Source organism: Scomber scombrus, chromosome 3, assembly GCF_963691925.1.
Source record: "Scomber scombrus chromosome 3, fScoSco1.1, whole genome shotgun sequence".
Lineage (NCBI taxonomy): Eukaryota > Metazoa > Chordata > Actinopteri > Scombriformes > Scombridae > Scomber > Scomber scombrus.
Genome location: NC_084972.1, coordinates 21,973,923 through 21,994,421, shown reverse-complemented (window position 1 = coordinate 21,994,421; position 20,499 = coordinate 21,973,923). Strand labels below are relative to the sequence as shown.

The 20,499-nt window shown below is 37.0% G+C and overlaps 2 protein-coding genes across 2 annotated transcripts in view; one reads left to right on the top strand and one right to left on the bottom strand.

Moving 5' to 3' along the window:
* The first annotated feature begins 13,107 nt into the window (after positions 1 to 13,107).
* The window catches only part of poc1a (POC1 centriolar protein A), a 45,339-nt gene continuing 37,947 nt past the window's right edge, over positions 13,108 to 20,499 (top strand). Inside the window, exons 1-6 of the mRNA XM_062445379.1 lie at positions 13,108 to 13,221; positions 17,194 to 17,278; positions 17,438 to 17,609; positions 17,827 to 18,006; positions 18,176 to 18,283; positions 18,719 to 18,834. Coding sequence (XP_062301363.1) covers positions 13,195 to 13,221; positions 17,194 to 17,278; positions 17,438 to 17,609; positions 17,827 to 18,006; positions 18,176 to 18,283; positions 18,719 to 18,834 — 688 coding nt within the window. The 5' untranslated portion in view covers positions 13,108 to 13,194. The remainder of the gene's footprint in view (positions 13,222 to 17,193; positions 17,279 to 17,437; positions 17,610 to 17,826; positions 18,007 to 18,175; positions 18,284 to 18,718; positions 18,835 to 20,499) is intronic.
* b9d2 (B9 domain containing 2) lies at positions 15,393 to 16,216 on the bottom strand. The gene has a single exon (XM_062416362.1). The coding sequence runs from the start codon at positions 16,078 to 16,080 to the stop codon at positions 15,553 to 15,555; it is 528 nt and encodes a 175-aa protein (XP_062272346.1). The 5' UTR covers positions 16,081 to 16,216; the 3' UTR covers positions 15,393 to 15,552.

The window sequence follows — 20,499 nt, the reverse complement described above, 5'->3', positions numbered from 1 at the left end:
TAATGATGGGAAAAATATAAATAGAGATTGTCCAGTTGGAATCATGTAGATGTACTTTTACAGGTATATGAAACTATCTAACTAACAAGAGTGCCATCAAATTGAAATAAATCTTTCCAAAACAGAAACCTAACAATGGGTCAACATAGGAAAAAATGACAGCAGTTCACACTGAATTCCAACCTCTGCAATCAAGAGATAATGCCATTTTTTCTTTATCAAATACAAATACAGCTGTTCTACAGAGCAACATTTCCACACAACTTCATGACCTGCTAAAGCAACACACAAACACAATGCTAAATTCAGTGCTATAAAGAAACAGCAAAACACTGTATCTATGTTATTAGAATGGTAATGCTGTACAGATTCACTCATGATCGTACAGAAATGTGACAGTAAATTTGAGCAGTGAGAAAGATAGAGTGTATTATACAGTGGATCACTCAGCCACATTTAACACAGTATCTAACGGCTAATTGACTCCTGTGTTATTTTTATACACGCAACTACGTGACTCACATCACCCTCCCTGCACACACATACACACACAAGCATACATTCTGACATACACAAAAATAAACCCACGTGTACCACGTTATTGACACGTTGTTTGTCACATGCTCATACTATGTGTGCAGTGAAATACAGGGTGGTATACATTATGCTATAAAGAATAATAGTAACACAATAATAACACTCATGTCTATAATGCATTATAAACATACCTATAATCTGCTTATAGTACTCATGTAGTCCCTTTGGCAGGTCACAATTAAAACACACATGGCACATAATACAACATACAAAAGTACAAATAATTGCACATCACATACACTTTTAAATATAACAATAATCATAACACATAATACATTATAAAGCATTTTATAATGACATATACAGTCAAATATCATAATACTTCATAGTTGCTGGTCAGTGACATTTTTTCAAGGATCAATGTGTATTATAATTCTCATAGGTATATATTATGACAGCCCAAAGCCATGCTGGTTACTCTGAGGCTGTTCTTAAGAACGGTGGTGCTTTAGGCATTTCCACCTCTTCAATAAAAAAATGTAAATTTTGTTGTGTTTTGTTTGAGTGCAAATATGTAAATGTGCAGGTCAGTCTAAAGAATTCACAAAGGAAAATGTGGCAGGCAAGAGCTAAGGAGCTCAACTGGCAGCTTGAGTGCCAAACCATTCAGTGACCACTTATGTCCTGCATGCACCGACATTCATTATGTTTCTCTAACCATTTATTTATGCTTTTCTTTCTTCTTATTTTGTGACCGGTCTGTTAATGTACATGCACATGTAGCTTACAGCACAGGAATTGATCATCAGCTTTTTACCACCACTGTAAACATGCATATTTGGTATATTTCACGCCCGACCAATACTAAACCAAAATGTGAAAAATAATAGTTGAGTCCAGCTGGATGTTTGGAGGTTGCTCTCATGTGTGGGTGTTACATGTGCAAATGTTCATTCACTAATGCAGATGTCATTGTTGTTATGTTGTTGGTCTTCTGCTACAGCGTGGGTATATTTGTATACACGTGACAGAGAGAGAGAGAGAGAGAGAGAGAGAGAGAGAGAGAGAGAGAGAGAGAGAGGAGAGAGAGAGAGAGAGAGAGAGAGAGAGAGAGAGAGAGAGAGAGAGGATGTTGTTTGCTTCATCTCTACTCTCCTTGACCCCACTAGCTGCATGTGCTTCATCATTATTTACCATTTCTATGGCTACTGAGTCCTGCAAGGCTGCCAAACTGTCAAGGTCCAGACAAAGGCAAAGAGCAATGAAATCCACAGCAGCCTCACAGCCAAGGTCAAAGGAGTGGAATACTTCTCACATTGAACGATTCAACTTATCTGCTAGGTAACTGCACTGAATCACACTTTAGAAACTCCACAATGGGAAACCAGACATCCACTCACCCAAAAGGACATCCGTCATCATTATTGGACATATTAAGGATCTGTTACCAAGCTAAATCAATTCAGTCACCATTTTCTAAGAAATAGTGGTGTCAGCAACTCATGTTTAATTATACTGACAAGGAACAGGCCCCAACAGCTTCTCTTCTTAACCTTAGTTTAGTCATATTGTGTGTTTGGTTGGGTAAAGTTTATATTTTTCTACATTCATGGACCTATATAAATTAAATAAAATTCAACATCCACAAAGGATTGTTTGTTAAGTTTATATCATTTGTCCAACTCAAATATTTCTGGAAGTTATATTAGCTTGTGATGCTACAGTGACTTCATATTTACAAGCTCAGATATTTACTACGTTTGCAGCACAATTTAGAAGACAGAGAATAATAAAGCAGAAAAAAACAATGATTCTGTGTGTTTATGCCTATGTGATAGCAAGGAAAAACATTTGAAAAGCTTGTCAGGCTCTGGTTGTGGGTCTGTGCTTATCCCAGTATTTGTTTCGGAGTAGCAGAAGTGATCAGCCCCCGGCAACTAAGAGATGAGCTAAAGTGATTGGAGGCTGATGCCTGGTAGAGGTTTATCTATTTCAGAAAGGTCATTTCCTCATTATAATGAGCAGACAGAGGTTTAGACGCAGATTACTCTTCTGAAGCCTGCAGTACAGAGGTTCTCTTGATATACACACAACACAATATTGTGAAATCTGTATCTGTAACCTTGTCTGTGTATGAACCGGATTATAACAGTATTCAATTTCAAAGTTTTAAACATTCCTCAGTGTTTTCAAGGAGATGTCCCTGTTGCAGCTGGGTTTTTGAAAACAATACCTCCCTTATTAGGATTGCAATGTCATCTTTCAAAATGAATTTTCTTTGAAATGAAAAGTCATTTCATCTGTCTGTGGTCTATGCGCTTCACAGAATTAAACTAGATAGAAATGTTATTTTACTGGGATCAGTGTCATTTGCTCTGCACAGTTTTAAGATAGTTACAGCAGAATCATGCACAGAGAGGCCCGCAGTCCAAAACAATGTCAAACTCAAATATAAAAGACAACTTGATACACAAGCACTAGACTTAATAGCATTTCTGTTTTCCATGATAACATTGTAATAATGTCTGTGGCTGCTGTCTCAATGTAATTTGAATTGAAAATGGTTGATGTTAATAGAAATGACCATTCTATCCTGTTTCATTCTTTGTTTATGTTGGACACTGTACTCATTATCTGCCTTGCTGCTGACATCAGGGTCCAGATAACTCTAGGTCCTTGGGGCCTCCTGGAATGTTACCATGTGACTACTTCAATGTTTCAACTAACATGAAAGGTGAACAGTGCATGTGTCTGCATGAATTGCATACAGTCACATACACAAAGACAGATGCCCTTAAGATACATGAGTGAACTTCATAATTGTTGGGACAAAAACGATGGATTGCTGTGCAGCAGTTATTATATATTCGATTTAAAGGATATAGCTGATGATTTTCTATATTTTTCTCATTGTCAACAGATCTCATGTACAGAGCCAAACTGACAATGAACTGATCCTATTTAAATCCTATGTATTCAAAGCCTGATATTCCTCTATGCTAAATAACTCAGTCGTTGTCCAATAACTATTGAAAACATGTGTGACATGTTCCTTCACCATGAAGATAATGTTCATAGTTATTTAGTTCATAGTTTGCTTACAAAAGGTTTCAAAGACTAACAACAATAATCAAGTATGTTTAATCAAAGATCGTCACTTCAATCCTTTAAGTCAATGGAGGCACATTCAGTCACATATTTCAACATTTTAGACAGCAAATGTATGCAGTAAAAAACATTCTCCATTCTCCATTAAAAAAACACTGTTTTTCACACTCACTAAGTGTACTAAAGCTCATTATGATGACATTCACAGTTTATAAGTTATCAGTAACATAATGCATTAAAGTCTATGAAGACTAATTCAGACCTATTGTATTTATAACTCACCACCGGAATACAGTAAACTCCAATCAAGTTTAAAAATGTTCACCATTGCACGCACATCAACTCTACATAAGCCCACTATGATGATCTGCCCAGTTCAAGAGTTATATAATACATTAAGGACAACTGAAGATCATTCAGTCCTACTGTATTTATAACACCCCACCATATCACTCACATTGCATCTATGACTCAGTCACTGTGTTTTCATATTTTTTTCCTTTCAGGTGAAGATTAACAGAGAGCAGAAAAATACAGGTTTTAAAAAGAGAATAATCAATAGAAATAATAATTAACAATTAACACATTTTTATTTATGGGTATCACTGACTCCTTACAGCTCAACACAGACTCTGTGTCACTCTGGGAAACTCAGTAATTACTCCCTGTATAAATGTATTGACATTGAGCACCAAGGACAAGCGGTTATTGCACTGACTCTTGCACAAGTACTTCTGTTATAGCGAAAAAAAGATCACAAGAGACACGTCTGTTCTTGCAACACAGCTGCAGAGAATGAACAAAAAAAATCCCCAGACAAGGACAAGTAGGACTTTCCGTCTCACTTAAAGTCTCAACAAAAGACAAGTGCATATAGAAATTCCTCCTCAGTGTTTGATGCCAGTTCAACGTGTTGGACTTACTGTGTTAATCCTTGTGACTACTTTGTCCAGCTAATGGATTTATGGCAGCATGTGCAGTTTCACACCATAAGTAGCATGACTTGAAAACCTCCGTCAACAACAACATCTATGCAGATATAAACCCTTTAGAGCTGTCTTTTTCAAGTTAAAAATATGTCAGAGAAGTCCTGTCTGCCCATTTTTATTTTCACCTTTCTTCTTACTACTTCTTACAGTGCACTCATGTTTGCTTTTGTTTGTTCACCTGACACACCTAATGCTAACAGACCCATTTACGGAAATAGTCTTTATTCGGTCCAACCTATAAGACACCTGGCTGGTTTTGCTTATTTACCATCAGTGTTTTTATGACTGCAGAAGTTTCCTCTTTGGCTTACTGATGCATGAGATCAGAAAAGACTCTGACTCTGGGTGCTAATAGGCCTCTAAAGTTAGCCCCACCCTGACTGGATTGTTGGACGAATGAGGTTATGTCTCTCACACATGTTCTCACTCACTAGCTTGCTATTTTCAGTATTGGCTGCCATTTGAAGCTATTTTGTGCAGAGCTTTTCAGAAAGTGACAGTTGAAATAGCTGCTCTGATTCAAGGTGATTTTGTTTGTAATGCCTATGAAACCCTTATTCAGAGATTGCGGGATAAATATAATGAACTCATCTTTGAAATTGTTGATCTTGAAGAAAGAATATTTTGACACGATAGGTCACATTAAAAAGCATATGAAACCCAGTGGATCAAGAAATATTATACCATAGTGCCCTTGCTACTCACTCATGGACAGAGACATAGATTGGCCAGTGTCACGCTGACCAGCTGGACATTCTTCTCCCTCTTTAGCCTTTCATTTAATCTGTCCTTGGTTTGAAACAGATAACGGGCATATAACGAGGTCATGGGGCAGATGAAAGCAAAACAGGGACGATATATTTAAAAAATATTTATAATTTTGTAATATAACTGAATTTCATCTGTATTTGTCAAGTAATCTATTATTTGTAATGTTAGTATTCATGTAAAAGTTTATAATATCTTCCGTATTTGTTTCAACATGTGTTTTCTGTTGCAACATTCACTCTAGTAAAACCAGAATCAGACTTGCAGCCTAACCAGGAACCAGGATGTATAAAAGGCACGTACAGTCAGTAATCATCACTCTCTTTGTGCCAGAGGTTGTAACACGAGATTACTGATAATTTTACAGTATTTAGGCTAGAGTTTCCTTCTCAGATGTCCCATCTTCATTTCCTGTCTGGTTTATTCTGAAAAGAATTTCCTGACACAAGTTCCACCCTAAAAACAATAAAAAATGAATGGAGTTTGGAGCTCTAGGAATAAGCCTTTATACTCGTAACTCTTTTTGTGATTATTAAGTGATTTAAAGTGGGCCTGTTTTAAAGAAATGTTGATTCCAACTATTCAAAACACCAGTAAACCAACAGCAGCTAGCCACTCTAGTTGTAGGCTCTTTGCTGATTTTAGTAAGAGCTTTGTTATATTTACAGTGTGTATGCATGTGCGTGACAATAAAAGCTGATAAACAGATAACAGCCTTTTCCTCCCTGTTGGCCAAGCAAAACAGGAGTAGGTCTGCCGATAAGAACAATAAGTAAAAGAAAAAAAAATTCTCACGCAAACTGACACCATTGTAGCTCAACACAATAATAGAACAGTACCATGGATGCATGTCAATAAAAAGCCTGTAAAGTCCTTTTTGAGAGCCTTGTTATATTACACTGTGCGGTAAAACCCTCCTTTGAGTCCTTTGATAACATTCTGGGTGAGAAGGCATTAGAAATTGCCATACCATCATGACTTTGTGTTTCTTAATGTTGTCAACAAGTTTCTATGCATGCAGGTAAAAGGGTAGGGCAAATATTAGAAAAAATCTTTGCCCTCATAAATATAAGCAAAAGGGGCACCACACCCGTTAAATGGCTGGATTAGTTATTCATACTTACACTGATAATTACTTTATTTTACTATTTTAGTTTTCAATAATAGTATAAATTAAAGCCGCAAGCGGCGATGGCGGGCCCTCGCTCACCCATGCCACAGCGGGTAACAACAGTACAACAGTAACTGTGCAGTACAGCATTCACACTACAAATTATTTACTATTTACAGTATTCCTGCTATCAATATTTGGCCACTTATCAGCTCCTGTTCAGTGATATACAATCAGTGAAGGAACCAAAAAAAAGGATACACTTTATTAATTTAAGAATGTAAAGTTGCATTTGGCCTCAAAATGTAAAAGCATAGTTTTAGATTATTTAATTTTTTTCTGAAACAAAGCCGACTAGTCTTTGTGCTTATTCAGCATGACAGTGAATCTTAGTATCGAACATATTTTGGAGAAGAAATGGTTATTTGGCATTGTTAATAAAACTATAGGATGTTTTTCACTTTTGAGCCCTGGGTTCTCATATCAGACTTCTTTACACAAATGGTTTTTATTTGTACAGAAAATAAGACAAGTGTGCATAAGCCAGATTGTTTTACATTTTCTTATATCATATTAATTTAGCCTTGTTAAAGGATTGGTTCACAGCTTCTAGCTCTGTCTTTAAAACAACAGTCAAGTGCCCATATGAACACTGTTTTTCCTCATTGTAATCATTCCTCCTGTTCATACTGGCTATTAAAAGATGCACTTCAAATGTACTTTCAATGGAAGTGATGACCGTTGGGGGCCAAAATCCACAGTGTGTCCAATCAATTTGTGTAAATGCAGTTAAAGTTTATCTGAAATTTATATGAGATTTTCGGCAGTCTGTGTTAGTTATATCAAGTGGATATCTGCCACACTTTCAGTTTTTTTAGCATAAAAGTCTGTATTTTTTTGTTAATCTGTTGAGCTGTAGTTCAAGTAAAGTAACAAAAAAGAAGAACGTTGGAAATAAATGACTGAACTGTCTTTTAACATTAAACTGTAAATTCAAAGGCTTTGTAACATTCATAACAATCACAGATGTGTTTCACACATTTAAAAGTGTTTTGATTTTTGGATACTGTTGTTTTATCCTCTCAGTAAACCCTTTGGACACTGTTGGCTGGAACAACAAAGCAAGACACAAATCTTCTTTTATAGTGGTGACATTTTCATGAAATTGGAAAACATTATATTTGATGTCAACCTTTTAGTAGTTTTTCTCAGTGCAAGCACACATAAAGTGGGATACACTCTGTTTTCAATGCATTTACATGAATTATGAAATACAAAGAAGCACCAACATTGTAACATTAAACATTTTCTGCCACCATTGTTAGATTAAAAAATCCTTTAAGGTCATACATCATTCTTTGTGTTATCATATTTTCAAAGAACGTTCCAGCTATGCTAAGCCTTTTCAATGTTGTAGTAATGCTTTAGTGGAGATCTATATGAACAATAATAAACAGCTCAGTAGCTCCACGAGGCTTTACATTTCCTCATTCATAAGGTGAATGATGTGTCCTCACTGTACTAGTAGTTTGACTTGTCTCTATAATTAAACCACCACTTGACCTAGCAATGTTGTGACAGTAACCCCGCCTGGCATGCATTATTTAAAGCTGCCAAATAACAATGGAGTGGAATAACCTTTTACTGGCTGTTGCTGTCAGACGTGTTGATGAAGTAAAGGTGTGTCTTTAAAAACCATTAAGGGAGGAATGATGTTGTGGAATTTCTCTCTTGTGCAAATTCTTCCATTATTTAATTAAACTCTATAGTAAGTTACATAAGAGCCATCAGACTTGACAAATCTGTTGCTTTCTTCCAACAGAAAACCTTTCTTAAAGTTAAAAAAGTGTAAAAACCCAGAGACATTCATCATTTGTGTGACTCAAAGCTTGACAAGCCTTCCATGAGACTTTAGACCACATACGTCATCCCTAACATGCTGTCATCAGTAGACATTCACAGTCACATGGTCTCACGCTAATTATTTTGATGTGACTTAAGTTGTTGTTGAATACCTTACTACTATATGACTGCAGGTTTTGTTGTCATGTTTTTCAAATGTGTAGTACAAAATACCACAGACAGAGCAATGTGCATTAAGAAAATAAGACCTGCTTTTAGATCTCAAAAGCCAATTCCTTTCAATTACTCATATTTTAATTAAATGTTACCAAATGTTTGGAATGATTTTGATTATTTACAATCAAAATCATACAGATGGATAAGAATGTTATTGCAGTTTAAAAGTAGCAAGACTGTTTAAAGAATACTTAGCTGTTTTTATTTTAACTGAGTTAAATGAGAGACAGCTATCAGTTTTATTTGTGTATGTTCATACAAAGGCATTAAGTTCAGTGACATGTTTAGCCTAGCATAACACAACTGGCTGCATGGGGAAGCTGCCAGCCGCTGTCAAATAAATGAAAAAAAAAAGTTTTTAAAATGTAATGAACTTCTTTTAGCAACTCGCAGAAGTATTTTTTTACATGTGTTGATAGTCACAAGTACACCTGGGAGTTAGCTGGGGTTTGACCGTTTGACATGTTCAGTTCAAAGCTAAAAACGTTGCTGTGCTAATTCTGAGATGTGCAACTAGGCCCAGCAGTTGTATCCAAACTGCTCATTAAACCACAATGTCTCTCTTTTCTAAAAATGTGTGCTGCATAGGCTACAACATGCAGACAGTATTGAATGGCATGTTTGCCTGAGTTAAGCTAGGCGTTTCCCTCTGATTGAAGTCTTCAAGTGATGAGCTTAACACATGGAGTGTGACCTCTCGATTGGTGTACAGATGTGAAATTGATGTTGGTGAGACAATGAATTTCCCAAAATATACTCTTCACGTACAATGGAAAACAATGGGATGATAGTTCTTAGCTTCAGAACATCACGTGGATCCTAGTGAAAATTAACGGTAAGAAAGATAAGATTAAGGCTGTTTGCAGGTTTATATCAGCCATAAATTACTCAAGGACTCCAATAACAGTTCATTCAAATTACAACAACAACATCCAGTTTTCCTGAAAATGAAACAGTGTGTCTGTAGGCCAAACCCTTAACTATATCCTACTTCCTTCCAGCAATGTGCACAATGACTCACACACACTTATGAAGATACACACATCAAAATAAACTCACGTTTTCAAGGTTCAAAGGTCTTATTTGTCACATGCTCATACAATATGTGCAATCAAATACAGAGTGGTATAGGCTACTCTGCTGAAAAGGCTAGTATGCTATAAAAAATAATAGTTGGATAATTAGAATTACAAAAAAGGAGACAAAATCGAAATTAAAAAAATTCAAAATCTAAATATTGTACATGTAGCCTAATATAAAAGCCTTCAGCCATGCTACTTAAGCACAGTGGTGCATTGGGCTAGTGCCATGGTGTCACTATAGTGGAAAAGTCGGGGAACCACCAAAGTCATTCCAATATACTGTCAGCATAAATATCTGAAAATGTTTTTGGTGGCGTTAGAGGAATATTGGGGATCTTCTTAGAGTTCAGTGACTATAAGGGGAATATGCATATTTGTTGTAAATTTCATGGCGATAGTTGCATCAGTCATTGCACACCAAAGGAAAAACAATGGCAGTTCTTCGCTTCCGAAAAGCACCTGGATCCTGGTGAAAGTTGACTGTCGGAAAGATAAGATTAAAGCCCTTTAAACAGTAACCATAAATGACTCAAGGATTCCAATAAGAGATAAAAAACTAATTACAACGAAAACATTCCGACTTACTGAAAAGGAAACTGTGTCTGTTGACCAAACCCTAAACTATATCTTACTTCCTTTTAACACTGTGCAAAATTGTTCACACACACGCGCGCGCACGCACGCACACACACACACACACACACACACACACACACACACACACACACACACACACACACACACACACACACCACACACACACACGCACACACACACGCACGCACACACACACGCACACACACACACACACACACACACACACACACACACACACACACACACACACACACACACACACACTCTCAATTCTTAGTTTAAAGCCTTGTAACCTTGAAGTGATGCTGAACCTTCCTGGCATAGAGTGTGTAAACACGTGGATGTGTGTCAGTAAATCACAGCCCTGTGGTTAATTCATAATATGAATAATCAGTTGTAGTTAAAATGATTCCAGTTCATTCATCTGTTTCTCTTTCTCCTCTCACTCAGCACCTGCAAACAATGAGGGATTTTACAAGAAGTAGGAACTGTTGTAATCAAATGGTATTCTTTAGAGAGAGAAAAAAAACAGCTTGCTGAGTTGCATTGCATGTGCACATAAAGTTTGCACTGTGTGTATTATTGTGACTATTTAAAAAAAAGAATATATAAACCTGTGGATCTCCTGTGAGGTTCACTTCATGTAACACAAGGGAAAATTTGGTTCTCATTTTATTTCTTACAGGAAGGCCAAACCTAACTGTTATGTGGAGTATGTTGATTGTCAACATTCCTTTTGGGTTAAATAAGAATCAAAACCTTCAGGGTCAAACAGGAAAAACGTTTGTGGAAAAAGTTAAAGGAAGTAAAGACCTTTAAAAGACAGATGACACTAAAGCTGAACAAAAAGCCTAATTTTAACTCACATCTGAACAAGCAGGTTATGTAAATCACTTTGTATAACATTGCCAAATGCCTTACCTGGACCCTCTAAGCAAATACAGAGCTTATTTAACTCAACATTAGATTCACACTAAACATCCCAAAACAGACACATGAATTCATAATGTGTAAGCAGTGCTGACATGTGAAAAAAACATAATTACAGACAGTCACACTAAACAAACTAACTGTGTGACACATCAACCATCCAAGACAGGGTTTGTGCTGACACTGACTATTGTCAACAGAATTGGTTCTTTAGTAAATTACCCTTGAAATACCACACATGAATCCCTGAATCAGTATTTTTCAATGCAATTAAAAAAAAACAAAAAAAACACTTTCTACATTGTAAATCATTGCAGCCATTTGAATGCAGTGCAGGCAAACAACATAACAGAATTGGTCAAATGAGCTTACTGACCTCATTATTTTCAGTAAATTAACCTACTGTATATGTTTACTAAAGTGAAGAACATGCTGTGTATTTGTATAGGGGCTACACAAGACAAGTTTACATCAACTTTTTCACATCAAGGACCACTAAATGACACAAATTATACCCCCATTTGTTAAGAGGTTGTTTGTGGTTTTAAACGTTTTATTTCAGAAAGTGTATGAAACCAAAACCCATGACCAAAATAGTCAAATATTCATTCATTGTGTAACTTGTGGATGGAATAATAGTGAGACTAAATTATTTCCCTTTTCCACTTTGAGAACAGCTGTGTTAGCTACAAGATACAGAGCCGTTGAGAAGATACATACACTGCTGACATCTGGCGGTTACAGTAGGTCACTACAATTTGAAATAGCCTGATATATCTTCACTTTCATATATGCATTAATTAATATAATATGATTAATTTACTTATTATTTTCCAACTGTCTAGCTAGCAGTGTATTCCACCACACATGTACACTTTATAGTGTTCAGGAGTAACTAGTTACATGTAACAGTGTTATGTAATTTTAATTACAAAAAAATGTGCTGTTATCTGTTAAAGATACTGAAAAAAAGGTGTAATTGATTACAAAGGGGTTACATCGGAAGTCATAAGATTTTGCTCAGGAGGGGTTTTTTTTCTACCATTTTAAAAATATTTAACATGTTACTGAATACATATATTGCTGTTTTTAATTCTTTGAAATCAATATTTTTGTTCATATTGTAAATAAATCATGACGTGGACCTTATTTGGAGCACGCATGATCTTCAATTGTGTCATAGTACCAGTTAAGCCCATGCCAGATGTTTGACTTTTTTCACAAAATATCTTTATTTTATATTCCAAAATCTATATGAACTAATACATATTTTTTCAAATGTGAGATAAAAATTGCTTTATAAGAAATTATCTCACTTATAAATCATGTCAATATCCATGAAAAACACCTGAATTTAGATTTTGGTGGCCCTTAATGGGTACACTTACCCCAACAGTTGAAAATATTCCTCAGAAAATGTGAAAATTAATTAAAAAGTAATCAAATGTAATAAGTTACATTACCTTAATTAAGTAATTGAAATACTTGTATTACTTATTACATTTTAAATAGGGTAACTAACACTCTATAACCTTTTACATTTCCAAAGTATGATTTCCCTTTTCCACTTTGAGAACCACTGTGTTAGATACAAGATACACACACTGCTCACATCTGGTGGTCATGGCAGGTCACTACACTTTGAAATAGCCTGATATATGTTCACTTTCATGAATGAATCAATTAATACTTAATTAATTTACTTATTATTTCCCAACTGTCTAGCAGTGTATTCCACAACGCATGAACACTTTTTTAAATTATCTTTAGCTACAGAAACGTGACACTGTCCCTTTAAGGACTCTGACTCTGTCTCAGCGCCCAATCGCGGCGCGTAAACTGAACTTTGTTGTTGTCAGCAACTAGCGACTAGCTGTCTCAGAGCTAACATTAGCCCACCGGTGAGCTAGTGGCACACTAACTGTGATAAAGAAGTAGGGTAGAAATCATATATTGGTAAGAACAGCAACGAGTGGGTGTCGGCGGGTCTCCAATGTCAGAGAAGATGACTTCTGCAATGGTGAGTGAGTGTAGTTATTTAGTCGAGCCTCCGAGGTGAAGTTGGTTTCTGATGTGTAGCTTCAACTCTCGCTAACTGACCAGTAAAAGTAGAAACACACAGTAGATGTGTACCCCCTTAGGTGGCAGGAGTAAGTCATAAATGGGACTAAAGGGGGGTGTTGTTATCCTTGTTGAACATATTCTAAGATAAATGTCACTTTTAAGTTATTTCATCACTGTTTTGAGTTGGAGGGGGACTGTGATTGATGTGTCTATGGTGGAAGTATATCATGAATGAATGAATGAGCCAGATTGGGACAATAAGAGCTGGAACAATGAACTCATTAATCGATTAGTTGACAGCAGGAAATGTATTGGCAACTGTTTCGATAATGGATCAATTGTTTCATTTTTCAATCAAAAAATCCAAACTATTTGATGGTTCTAGCTTCCTAAATGTGATGATTTGCAGTCTTCCCTTCTTTGTCATACTGGCAGTAAATCTGATATCTTAACACTTTTAGACTCTTTGTCATACAAAAAAGAAAAATGAAAACAATATTATATTGTGGCCTCTGAGATAGGTGAATGACTTTCACTTTTTACCTTATAAAAAAACAACATTTAATCAACTAAAAGATGAATTGAGAAAGTATTTATGTCATTTTGTTTCAGGAAATATCTTAAGTTACACAGAACATTGAAAATCTGTACAGGTGCAATACACTGTCCAAATGAATCACAGCAAGGCCTACACCAAAAAGTGAGTCCAAGCTGAAGCTAAAGCAGTTCCGGTGTAGTCATAAATCAAATAGGCTATACCTATATAAAAAATAGTTCAAGTAACTGCAATGATGTATGGGATAATTTTTTTCCACTTGTCTTACAAATGTATATGATATAATTACGTGTATGCTGCTTAGAACCCATTTATTGTTGGTAGTTACAAATTTGGTATCATATGTCCTACAAAGTGATAGAAATACTGCTCCTTTCATAGGCAAACACAAATAACATGAATTTCGGTGAGTTTTAGTGACGTATGTAGGATGAATTGAAGGGCATAAAATCACATTCATAGTGCTGAATAGTGTAGTAAGGTGGGAGGAGGTGTTTATGTGGTGGGTACTAGGGTTCAGCTTTTCCAGTTTTTGGATAGATGTGAAACTGTTTTGGTTGAGACATCAAAAACATTATGTGCAAATACAAAAATATCCAGCTTGTTACAATGTGAAAGGCAGAAGATTGTGTACCAAACTACAGGGAGAAGTCAATTACAAGGCCCAGGGAGAACTGAATTAAGCTGTAGCTCATAAGCTTAGCAGAAGTTGTTTAATACTTAAGCTTTAATTATTTATTCATGAAACAACTACTGTGCAGTGTAGTTACTACAACTCTGATTCATGTCTGGTTGGCATTTTTGTTATAGCTGGCCACCAACACAACCGAGTAGGACCCTCAAAACCATCTTGAGGACTTCTGTGTTGCCCATATTTCTGTGAGGAGGAGCACAACAGTACACAGTACACACTACAATTAAAATTTAGAGTTGTAAAACTACTCAATAACTTGCAACTTCTTTGCACCCATTTTGGGTTTTGTATTTCACTCAAGGTTGTTTTTCCTCTATATACAAAACATAATCTAAAATAAAAATGCAATTAAAACAGAAATATTACTTCTGAGTAGTGTAATGTTTTGTAAGGTATGGTCTGCATACATTTGTTCGAGGCAATGCAGTGTTTCCCTTTAATGACCTAGACTTTGGCAGCCCACCATAGTTTGATCATGAACTGATATGTTTACACTTCTCATAACATAAAAGATCTCCAACGTTATGATTTGTGCCGCTTCTTCAGCAATGTTGAAACTCGTCGTGCTCACAAGTTTGTTATTGGGTTTGTTTGAAAGGTGGGTGTTTATGTGAAATGGACACTGAACACTGGAGACCTGCTAAACCCTCTTGGGGGGGTCCCGAGGTCAACCCACCATAGTCTCACTAAATCCTGTGGGAAACACTTCACTGTTTATATTACATTTTAACTACATTTTTATCATTTTTTAGATAATTATGTGGGGTGAAGATCAGTTTTAGGGTCAGGTATGTTGAATAATGTGGTTATTTGTGAACTAATAAATCATGGCTCCTGTTATGTTTATACTCAGTGAAAGGACATACGAACAAGGAGCCAACTTCATTCATAATTTATTTACATACACCGAAAATGTAAAAACCCAAACACATTTTTAGAAAAAAAAAAGTACAAACTTTACTTAGTTAGCCCTCAGCCTGCACAATATATAATAAAATCATATTCTGCAATGTCCTTCTAATTTCATTGTGTTGGTATTAACTCTCGACGCCATATTTGTCAAAGTGTCTCATGATAATGCCCAGCTCCAGCTCCACTGTGCCCATAGCTTCGGTGTTGAGTCTGTATCTGTCCGCTCCGCTGTAAACGAGCTCCGGGTTCCGGAGCTGGGGTCCTCCGCCGACAAAGATTTGAGCCAGCTGCTCTTGCCAGGAGCCGAGCGGCCTCCACGTTCCGCAGCTAATGCGGTGATGTCCAGGACTCGACGGGACGTGGCAGTACCCGTACCCGTACAGCTGGCAGCGCCCGTAAGAGTCCTGCTGCCACACTTGGAGGTGAAGCTTTGGCCAGCCTTGGAGCCCCTTGGTTGCGTAGTGCAGATCAATCGGGTGACTCCAGTACGCCATGTCTCCTGTTTGGGGGTTATCAACCTGGGTCTGACCCTCCTTCAACCCAGAGAGGAGACGCCATGCTCCTCCCGTATGAACTCCCCATTTGCAAAATAGGCTATTTTGCGGGAAACCACTGGCCCCGACTATCTGACCTACAATGTGCACCTCTGCCATGTCGCAAAGACCCTCTTAAAAAACAACATGTGGCACCGAGAGTCCTCTTTTCTCTTTCCCCGAGTTTAGCGGCTAGCAGCGACTAGCACCACAGCTCACGTCTCCTTGGTAACCCAGCCCGTTAATCCATAACAACAGTGCCCTGGGTGCAGCTTGTCAGGCAGCACTTCCTGACAGCTTACTAGCAAAAACCGCATTCAGCAGTTTAATTAAAACACTTAGAGACTATTATTTGCCAAATTAGCATTATTTCTTTAAACACAACTCCTACAAAACAGGAGTTTGACTAGATGTGGTTGTGGTGGTTGAAGCGAAGTAGTAACCGCTGCCTAACAGACAAAGACCAGGGCAGATGGACTTAAATTTCCCTTCTTTAACGTATTTCCTTGATCTGCATCGCTTTATAAAATAACGTGTGGATTGGTAACACAATGATCCATCACCGCATTTTAATTTCTCATCATTAACCAACGATGAATCCAACTTATTTTCCAGTCTCAAGGCGAGAGTTAATTAGTTTGTTTCTGGTTAATTCAACAGGCTTTGGAGTTCAATAGGAACACGAACACCGCGAAACAGCGCCACTACACGGCTATATTGCCCATAACCTCGGCTAATGATGTGTTGTAGTACACTCACTGAACAAAACCTGTCCACGTTCTTTTGTGTTCTTTTGATCATGGTTGAGCTAAATCCTCTTGTTCAAAATCTTGTGAGATGCATTCCGAGAAGAGTGGAGAGTACTTTGGCTGCACATTGATATCTATGGGTTTGGTATAAGATGTTCAACAATCACACATTAGATATAATGTCTGGGTAAATACTTTGGGCCATGTAATTTAGCTCGATTTTCAGCAGCATTTTAATTACCTTTGTCAGGACATATGATCTACCAGCCAAAAGTTTACCTTGCAATACTCACCTACAAGCTGTACTGAAAACAGAGTAGCCTACAGTTAATTAGTTGCATGAAATGTCAACAGTTTTAATCCATGCATATGACAGTTCTCTTATTAAGTAATATTACTATTAAATAAAGATTTGAAACCAGGTTTTCGTGGACTTTATTTTGTGGTTGCTTCAATCTGTCACTCTGTCTCTTTGTCCATATAGTCTGATCCAACTCTAGAGAGACATTTCAAGGGTCACAGGGACACAGTGACAAGTGTGGACTTCAGCCGCAACATGAAACAAATTGGTAACCGCTACTATTTTTCTATGTGTGTTTGTATTTGTATGTCTGTGTTCACATATTTTTCTCAGTCTTGTTGCTCTTGACGTTCTGTTAGTACATTTTGTTTTCTGTGGTCGTACATGTTGTGTTCGTTCCACTCACCTTTGCTCCCTCCTCTCCCAGCCACAGGCTCCATGGACTCCTGTGTTATGATCTGGAACATGAAACCTCAGATGAGATCTTATCGTTTTGATGGACACAAAGACGCTGTCATTTCTGTTCAGTTTTCTCCCTCTGGCCACCTGGTGGCCTCTTCCTCAAGAGACAAAACTGTACGCCTTTGGGTGCCCAGCATGTACGTTTTGAACTAGTCCACCTTTATTTTTTTCTCTTGTATCATGGTAATCCACTATAAAACTACCAAAATGGGGCTGACTGAAAACTAGTCTGAAAACTGTTTATCTCTTGCTTCTACCAGCACAGATGGAGGCACACATTTCTGAATACCTGATGGTTTTAGATTGTTTGTTTTAAACTTAACACAATCTCTTGGTGTTTGTGTGTGTTTACAGGAAGGCTGAGTCAACAGTATTCAAGGCTCACACTGCCACTGTGCGCAGCGTTAACTTCTCTGGTGATGGACAGTCTCTGGTCACAGCCTCTGATGACAAGACCATCAAAGTGTGGACCGTCCACAGGCAAAAGTTCCTCTTCTCTCTCAACCAGCACATAAACTGGGTCCGCTGTGCAAAGTATGAGACACACTTACATTTTTTGGCAACTAACATGACCTTTCAACTATTTTATACATTCCTACATTGTTTTCTAGCTTTAATGAATATATGTCAATGGTAAAATAGAAAATTTAACATTAGCTTATGACCAATTTTTGATCTTGAATTTCCAATATATCTCTTACAGGTTTTCTCCAGACGATCGTTTGATTGTGTCATCCAGTGATGATAAAACTATAAAATTGTGGGACAAGAACAGCAGAGAGTGTATTCATTCTTTCTATGAACATGCTGGGTGAGCACTTCAGAACAGAATTATGCTTAGATATGTGAATAGGAAAAGTTTGTACTAATTTCCCTATCAATCTTTCTTTTTTCATGTTTTGTAAATGTTGAGTATTTGTAAGATGATGTTTATAATGAGTTTTTTGGTGTTGTCTATGGGCAGCATGGTGGTGAGTAATATGATGATTTTAGATTTTGATTTACACTGATGTTGCAGTGACGACAAGAAAGAGGCCATGCACCTTCTCAAAAGTACTAATTTAATACAAGCTTATCATCAGATGAATGTAGTGTGTCTTTTGATTTTAATGGACTTGTTTTTCCAAAGCTTCCTCAGTGGGTGTTGAAGATCTAGAAACAAACATTCCAGTTGTTCCTAGTGTTAGTTGGATTAAGCTGCTGAGTGCCTCACTAAATTAAATACAATAATTTGTTCTCTCTCAAGGTACGCAAACCATGTGGATTTCCATCCAAGTGGAACATGCATAGCTGCAGCCAGTACTGACAACTCTGTCAAGGTGTGGGACATCAGATCCCATAAGATGCTTCAACACTACCAAGGTAGAGACACCCCAAAAACTGTAAAAAAAACCAAACAAAAAAACAAGAAGTAACTTTACACTGAAGTCTTCAGAAAAGACATAAGTTGACGTCAATTCTCTTACTCTTTTTGTTAAGTTTTGGATTTAAATAGTAACAAAGATGATTTTAATAGGCCTCTATTATATGCAGCATCACCACCATATGAAATACACTTGCAAAGACACAGACCAGAGTGTGTGTTTTCGGAAGAAAATGTGTTTTTTTTTCTGCTTCTTATAATAAAAGAGCACTAAAAGAGCACAAGCCACTCCAACTAAACTCTGCGACCTTGCCAAAGTAAATCCTCACCTTGAAAAAAACGACAGCCGACAATGACTACAACAAATTACTGAAAAAATACCTGGATAAAATTAAGCTTTAAAGCTCACGACTAAAGTGGTAATCAAGATTCATGAGATCTTGCATATTCAATACATTGAATGTAATGCCTTTTTTCCAGTCTGCCAGTCAGTCTCATTGTTTTAATCAGCAATCTTAAACGGATTTCAGTGGTGAGATCTAATAATGGATAATCACATCTGTCTGAAGAGATGGAGCATGACGATAAAAGCTTTCCCCTCTCCCCTTGTTTCCTCTCCTACTTTCTCCTCTCTCCACAGTGCTTCACTTCACTTTGCTTCATTGCCAATTTTGTGTAAAATTGTGGTTAAAATATGATGTGGTTACTGTCAGATACCAATGGAAATTTTTAGTATCACAATTATTTAGGTGCCTGATTAGAAAAGGAGGAGTCATTTTATGGGCGATGTGTGAATATTCAGTATGCTATGTTAAGTTGTCTTTTAGTCTTAGCTTGCTGTTGGATGTTACTTGACTCATTATCCTTGCATGAACCTAAGCCACATAATACATTTCCCTGTGCTCTCAATAGAGGTGAGTGCAGCTATTCAGCATTTTTTTTGGCAGCTGGTGGCTTCAGTATGTCTTGGTATATGTCATAGCATTTTTTCAGCCAGCAGATGGACCTTGTCGCTCATCAAATTTCATTTCATTTTTCAAAATTCATTTTGTCTCTGTCAAAGAACCCATTCATCACATGGCAAACTCATTTCATATCTGATTAGTTGCTAGGGCTACTATACTTGGTGTAATAATATGTGTTAATGTAAACCTGATGTGAGGGCATTCTTATGCTACACAGCAGCTGAGGCAGTGTGATGTACAGTAGCAGTGCACTTCAGTTGGATCCAGGTATCTGTGTGAGCAAGAATGTGCCTTGCTGAAGTATCCTTGAGCAAGACACTGTACTCTTAACAACACCTATATAATTATATAGTATATAATTGACCTGATCCTCTGACTGCCTGCATACATAGCAAGAGAGAAAAAAACTATTCTGCTAGATTCAATAAAGTATGGCAGAACTTTGTCAAGGCAACTGAAGTTGTTTTTATAAGAAGCTTTGCCTTTCATTCAGAAAAGCCTCCTCAGTTCATGTAAAGTCCTGCCTTTTGGATGAGAGGCCAACTGTGTTTAAGACTGACAGAAAGTCTAGTTACTCTTGACTTTTCTCTTCTGGATACACCATGTCCTGAATAATCTTTACAAAACATGCTCATGAATTTCTGTGACCAACAATATTTTTTCTTGTTAATTTTATCTGATATTTAATATATAGTATGT

Excerpts from the sequence above, each read along its gene's own strand:
- b9d2 (XM_062416362.1), bottom strand. The coding sequence starts at position 16,080 with ATGGCAGAGGTGCACATTGTAGGTCAGATAGTCGGGGCCAGTGGTTTC.